This window comes from Lagopus leucura, unplaced genomic scaffold, assembly GCF_019238085.1.
Source record: "Lagopus leucura isolate 7727_CA_CO unplaced genomic scaffold, USGS_WTPT01 Super-Scaffold_100159, whole genome shotgun sequence".
Taxonomy (NCBI): Eukaryota; Metazoa; Chordata; class Aves; order Galliformes; family Phasianidae; genus Lagopus; species Lagopus leucura.
In genome coordinates, this window is record NW_024962335.1 from 17090641 (window position 1) to 17098052 (window position 7412).

Below are 7412 nucleotides of genomic sequence, written 5' to 3' on the forward strand. Positions count from 1 at the left end.
CTTCTCTTCTCTTCTCTTCTCTTCTCTTCTCTTCTCTTCTCTTCTCTTCTCTTCTCTTCTCTTCTCTTCTCTTCTCTTCTCTTCTCTTCTCTTCTCTTCTCTTCTCTTCTCTTCTCTTCTCTTCTCTTCTCTTCTCTTCTCTTCTCTTCTCTTCTCTTCTCTTCTCTTCTCTTCTCTTCTCTTCTCTTCTCTTCTCTTCTCTTCTCTTCTCTTCTCTTCTCTTCTCTTCTCTTCTCTTCTTTCCCAATCTCTTCTTTTTCCTTCTTTTTCCATGGTACTTTGGAAGTCACCAATACTTCCACTGACTTGGGCCCGCCCCATGGCTTGTTTCTTCATTCCCAACCTCAGCACATTCTCTCCATTTTTCAGGCACTACTGGTTGTGCAGTTGCTTGCTGAGCACAGTTGGAGAACTGGTACAGCTCAATTCAGTGGGACATGGAGACAGGACAAGGGGAAACGGATATAAGCTGCAGCATAGGAAGTTCCGCACGAATGTGCGCAAGAACTTCTTTATGGTGAGGGTGACGGAGCACTGGAACAGGCTGCCCACAGGTGTTGTGGAGTCTCCTTCTCTGGAGATGTTCAAGACCTGCCTGGATGCTTACCTGTGAGACCTGGTTTAGGGAACCTGCTTTGGCAGGGGGGTTGGTCTTGGTGATCTCTAGAGGTGCCTTCCAACCCCTACAAATCTGTGAATTACCTTGCCAAAAATAAAACATGCAGTTTGAGGTAACCTGTGGAATATCTCACACAACCACGCTACCCCTGGGAGAAGGATGCTGAGTGGGGAAAAGAAGTAGGTGGTAACAGCTGCTGAAGAGAGACTCATATTATTACAACCTCTGCAAGAAGTTGGACCCATTTCTCCTGTGATACTACGCAGATACAGGGTATAAGGCCCTGATGCACCAAGTGATGCAAAGTGAATGTAAAGCAGCACCTCAGTGTGTTTGGCCCACTCTTTGCACAGAGATGTGTTTTACACTCTCTCCACCCCTGTGAGTGGCTATGCCGAAGGGGTGCCAGCCCCGCGTTACTGCACTGATCTCCATGGTGTGGTCGTGGTGAAAGGGCCCTGTGCCTGCTCTCTGTCAAAAGCTTTCCAGCTTGGAGTTATTTGAATTTCCATCTCCCGGCCAATCTGCCGCCCAGTGCCTCATTGCACAGAGGGAACAATGTGCAGTCTGTTTATGAAATGGGGCTTTGGAGGCCTAAAACAAATTGTCCTCAGGGCCCAGCACAGTGACAGCCATTCTCTGCCCGCAGACAGCCCCATGAGGACACTATCTCTCTAGAGCGGCAGTTGGTGGTGAATGAGCTTTTGACCTTTTCAACTTATTGTATTGGTATCTAGCCAAACAATTTAAGTTCATCTGTAGCGTGTGACACTTAGAAAACAGAGGAATGACATGCATGCTGTTTCCTACAAAGTAATAAACTGCCTTTTGTGGTGGAGTGAATGAGGCCTTTGCTGCTGATGGCCAGATGCCCCCCTGCACTGTGCAAGCACTGAGAGCAGCAAAGAAAACCTTAAAGTGCTTGAGAAGCTCAAGCTAGAGGGAGGTAGAGAAAAAAAATCTTTGCTCTTTCTTCCCTGTAGGTCACAAATAGATCCTTGCAGCATTTCTTCATGGATGAAATCCTGACCCCACTGCAGGGGGTTGATACTGATACTAGTGAGGCCATCATTTCACCCCATGTAGTCTGAGATCTACTTGAGCCTGAAAGCAGCGAAACAGCAATGTCAGTGTGGCTGCTGAGCACCGTGCGTCAGCTCCTCTGACTCCTCTGGGTTTACTCTTCAGGCCAAAATTTTCTCACAGGGTTAATTAGCGCTTTTCCTTGCAAGAGACAGAAACTGACCCAGACCATGGTTGTGGCTGTCATGGGAGCCTGAAGGAAGGTCAGCACTGATTAAAATCTGTTAGAAAGGTTTTTTAAAAGATTTTTCTAAAAAATATGATCTTAGCTACTGATTGCTTTACTTTTATTATACTTTACTTGTCATGGTGACAGCAGAGGTTAGATGCCAAGTAGTCATAGTTGTTACAGCTATGGTTGCAAACAGTCCCTTTCTTCAGAGCTAGGAGGTGCTGCTGTTTGTAAGTGAAGGTCTTTGTCGAGACAGATTTTGACTTTCTGCGCTAAAGCAAATATTTTGTTTTTGTTGTGAGAGTATCAGATGCTGGAGCAGTTTGCTTGGAGAGACTGTAAATTTTCTATCATCTGTGAAGATACTCAAAAACTAACTGAAAACAGTCCTGAGCAACCAGCTTTTGTGAAGTCTACTTGAGCAAATGCTTGGACTAGATTATTTCCACAGTTCCCATGCATTCTCATTGACTGCAATTCTTTGTTTTCGTGATTCTATGATCTTACAACAACCATGTTTTTATTTACTCAACCCTGGGCTACCTTTCTGGTGTAGATCCATATTTCCTATTGGATCTCTGCCCAAAATCTGCTCACAGACCTGGAAGCTGTGGAGGTGGCTTTGCAGACGACTCTGTTGGCTGGGCAGAAGCTTAGCTCACTGGACAACCCAATCCTTGCATTTATGACCGCCTTTAAAAACGTACATAAATACAACATTCACCTTCTATTAAGAGGGACAAAATCTTTTCTTTTCCATGTTGATCCTGGGAACAAGATCTTGTTTACACAGGTGAGATTCCAATATATGCTTGCGGTACTAGAGTTACCTTTTACAGTACAAATCCTATTTGCAACTTGGATCACTTTTTCTAAGGTTTATGTGGTAATGGTTTTTATACTGCTGCTCTGCACAAGGGTGAATCCTATATCCTTCTCAGTTTCCCTTTTCATTCCCTTTTCATTCCCTCCATTTTTAAAGCCTGCAGTCCAATGGCCATCAGAGTCAAGTCTCTGCTTTTGAGCAGAGTACTACATTAGTACTACATGGCATAGGTAGTTCACTGACACCTAGTCGTTCTGTTGTATTCCTTCCTTTGGACACCATGTGACCAAAATCTTTTTTTCTCGTAGGAAAAAGGCATAAATCTGACTCACATTGAATCTCGACCTTCTCGTCTCAATAAAGATGAGTATGAATTCTTCATTAACTTGGAAGGCAATAATGTCCCAGCGTTGGATAAGATCATCAGGTCCTTAAGAAATGATATTGGAGTAACAGTGCATGAGCTTTCACGGACAAAAAAGAAGGACACTGGTAAGGATTCACTGGCAAAGGCAATATTGACAAGGAATATTCATGTCACACACTTAAATTACTTCCTTTTCCTCCAGCAGAAGTGTTAACCTTGGACCTGATGATTGTGTCTCCCTCTTTCTGTCTACTTTGTCTGTATTGTAAGCTTCTTCATAGAGATTTTTTCAATATAGATTACCATGCTCTATTTTTGGCCAAGTTTTTGACTAGGTCTTGTAGGAACTGGTACTCTGTCTTCACTGGTTTTGTTGACGTCACATGCAGTCTCTTAAAGACAGCCTAATTGCAGTATGCTGATTCATCAGTTTTTGCTCATTTTCTGACTCTTTACAAATTCTTTATTCAATAGATGCTTCCTACAAAGTCCAGCAGCCTTTCAGATTATCCTTATTTAGAAAGGATCACTGGCAAATGGCAACATAACAAAACAAGAAGTGACAGCAAAGCACAGACTTCCACCTTGCTTTCCCCCTTGCTGAACATCTTTGGGATCTATGAATCACCCTGGTATAAACCTTGTGATGTTGTGGAGGTGATAAGAGCCCAATTACATGCAAAACCTAGCATGAAATGGTAGCATACTCAGGGGGCTAGTGCACTCCCATTGGGATTTACTTTTCAACATCAGCCTCATGAGCTCTGAAGCCCCTTCCACTATGTGGCTATTGCACCTCTGGGCAGACGTGAGAGGAGGAGAGGAGAAGTTCCCAACAGTGGCAATCCCTCCTTCCCCTGCTCTCTTTCACCCAGGTATGTGCGTGTCAAACACTGTTTGCTTCTCCATTATTTGTGCTTGGGGACCCCCTCACTCCTGGTATTGAAGTTAGGGAGGCTGTGCCACCCACTTCAGTGGGATCAGGAATAACTTTTCACTACTGGAAGAAGTCCTGGGAATGTCAGAAGTAATTCTGCGTTTGGAGGAAATAAGGAAAGATTTTCTGAACTCTCACACTCCTAATTTTTACTGGAATTGAGACTGCCTTGAACAGTGGTGGTGGCTGCCCCACATTCAGTCTGAGACATACATAAATGCCTCTTCAGATAATAGATGTGGTTTTAATAGGATTTCAGACTTTAAATATTTTAGGTCTGGATCTTCCTCTTCCTTTCTAGGAACAGCATGAAAGGACATTAATACCTTCATGAGATCAGTCCTGGTAATCCCTTTACCATCTCCTTTGTGTCCTCCCCATGACATTACATTTGAAGGTGAAAACAAAGTTGGCAGATATTCTTTGGAGTCAGTTCTCTCCATTCGTGAGATGGAGGGATAAAGGGTTGATTAGATGATTTATGGTCATGTCAAATAAAAGATGTTCTCTCTTCAGGACTTTTTTTATTTCCAGGAGAAAGATGCAGGACCTAACAGGTTTATGCCATTGCTTTTGTTTTTCTAATTGTTATTACGAAGGTGTTAAAATTGTATGTAAACCTAGGCCAGAGTCAGATAGAGATGCAGCTCTAAATATCAGACAGGAAGTGTTTGTGACTGAAATTCTGACCTCACAGAAGTCAAAATGCCCATGGTCTGCTGGTCTGCTGTGGGATTAGATTTCTCTGCATGTTAATGTGTTGATCAAAGCAGTTTTGGGCTAGATTATTCTAGTGTGTGAGTGCTGCAGAAAGGAAATTGATCCCCTTCCTTCTGGGAGAATAACTTGTGTTTATTCTTTAGTTCTAATAACTGAGAAATAGTATAAACTGGGAGCAAATTACTGCAAAGGAAAGAGAGGAATACTGATATTTCTTCTTGCCTTTTCCCTTTTTCTTTTCTTCTTCAAATTTCAACTTCTCTCATGAGTAGTGAGGATCCAGTGAAACTGAAAGCCACATCTGAAAGGTCAAAGAAGCAGTGCTTAGGGGTTGAACTGTGGGTGGCAAATTCTCTGCTGAGGCAGCTACAAGGGCAGACTGAAATGGAGCAACTGGGCTGTAGGAAGAGTGGTAAAATGTAGTCCTTTATTTCTGATGGCATTAACAATTAATAGGCCTTGGGGTGCCTTTTAGGTCAGACTGCCTTTCAAAAGTATGCATCCTCCTGGCAAATCTGGTCACAACCTGCAGATGTGCTTTTGTGAAATTTTATTCCCAGAACACAGAATGAGAGTGATACACCTCCAGGGAGCAAAATCTCAAGCATATGGCTCATGGGGATATTGTCACACACTTTTCAGTTGAGAGGTAAAGCTGGCAATGTTTTCTCCTAAGGCCCAATCCACAGTCCATGAGATTGATTCACCATTGCTTACAGTTGCTCTCAGCCCTTTCTTTGTAAGGATTCACATTGCTCATGCTCATGATTTGAGCAGAAAAGCCCCTCTTTCACTCAGTTTCCCATAGGAAGCACATAGTGCCACTCTTAGGGCAGTGTTTTATGGAAAGTTGGAAAAAAATTACTGTCCTCTTTCCAATAGCTGAGCATTAAACATATGCATGTTTTATTAAACACATGCTCTATTGGACAAAGTATAAATGAAAGACTCAGTGTTTTTATTTTGATCTGTGATTATTATTATCTTTTTTTATCTGGACACTGTAAGTGTTTTTAGGGTCCTTACTCTCATAAAGGCAAAAGGCAGCTTTAGTTTCCCCTTTAACACCAAAAACTAACAAATACTGGGTTTGGATCAACAGTGTAATGTCATCTGAGAGCAAAATGACCAGCAAAATGCCATGAATGCAACAATAGTTTTCAAGCTCCAGATGAGATGGGATAGCAGTCACTGGGCCAAACGGCCTTTGTAGAGATGGAAAGATTTGTTGTGAACAGCATTTCTCTTAATGGCTCTTTTTGGAAACAAGATGGGTATCTGCAGACCTCTTAGACCCTATGAATAAAAAGAATTAAATATTATTCTGTTGCTGCATTAGGGAAATGCACACAATTTACTGCATTTCTGAGACAGTCTGGAGGCTGATGTTCTGTAGGAGCCTTGTTTGCTGAACCCTGAGGCTGGCCAAAGCATTTGGGGCTGTTTAAAAAAGGGCTAAACCTGGGCCTTGAACTGCTATAAATTGCATAGACCTGTCTTTGACCCTCTTCACAATGATCCAAATGGAAGAGTTCTGCAGAAGTCCTTGCTGTTCCTGCTTTGCTGCCCCTCATACAAATGGCTTATTAGCATTCTGCTAAGCATTTGACCCCATGGTAATTTGGTCACCACTTGGGTGTCCAGCACCATCCCATAAATGCCGCTGTTTCACTTACAGACAAATCAATATTTATTACTGATCAGCCCACGTTTGCTCCTTGGACCTTCACAGAGAGCCAGTGTTGCAACAGCTTGCTCTGGGTATTTGTTAATGGCTGTGCAGACAGACAGTGAGTCTGGCAACGGGGCTGGAGGAGGCTGTCGCAAACAGAATATGGGGCAGATTCATCAGGGGATAATTTGATTTGATAGTTGCTGGAGGGGCTGGGGATAGCATCCCAGCACACCACTGCCATGCAGAGGCCCTTCTGCACCCTGGTGCCTGTTGCTGGGGCTGTATGGATTAGGTGCTGTGGCTGCACCAGGGCTGTGTTCAGCACCTTTGATTATTGTTGCCACAAGTGATTGAGAGGGTTCAGAACTTAACACCAGTTTATGCTGGTGCAAATAACCCAGAGCATCAACAGGATTCCTCTTCTAGAGCCTACTGGTTGAGCTTTCAACCAGAGTAGCTCGCCTTGAGCTACTGTCAGTATATGGTGGGTGTGAGGGGAGTACAGAGAATAGGTCTGGTACCTACAGTGACTGTGCACCTAAACGATAAGATGCTGTTCCTGCATAGGGGAAAAGTAAGCTACCTATCTACATGTCAGAGACTGTAATTGCATCAGCTTTGCACATCAGTCTGCCATACAATTTATCACAATCTCTGCACCATGTACTCAGGGAAAGCTGTGAATAAAATGTGTTTAATGAATGCAAGTCATTATTATACACACTTTATCACTTCTTGAAGTTGGAATGATTCAAACCATGCCCACCTTAACCTTTCTGAAACAAGGCAGCAAATCCCTACAGATTTCCACTGCAGACCTCAGCCCCATTGGTCTTTCCACACAATCTGGAATCTTTCTGTTCATGGTGTGCCGCTGACAATGGTGATTCCTCACTTAAATATTGACAAATCCTTTCCTGTAGGGCTGCCAGGCAGGTTTTTTTTTTTTTTTTAACCTTTTTCTTCTTCTTTTTCTTTTTCTTTTTCTTTTTCTTTTTCTTTTTCTTTTTCTT

At 42.9% G+C, this 7412-nt stretch overlaps 1 protein-coding gene across 1 annotated transcript in view; it reads left to right on the forward strand.

The window, feature by feature from the left end:
• The window catches only part of PAH (phenylalanine hydroxylase), a 71647-nt gene that overhangs the window by 45820 nt on the left and 18415 nt on the right, over window positions 1–7412 (forward strand). The window contains exon 3 of the mRNA XM_042889948.1: window positions 3009–3192. Coding sequence (XP_042745882.1) covers window positions 3009–3192 — 184 coding nt within the window. The remainder of the gene's footprint in view (window positions 1–3008; window positions 3193–7412) is intronic.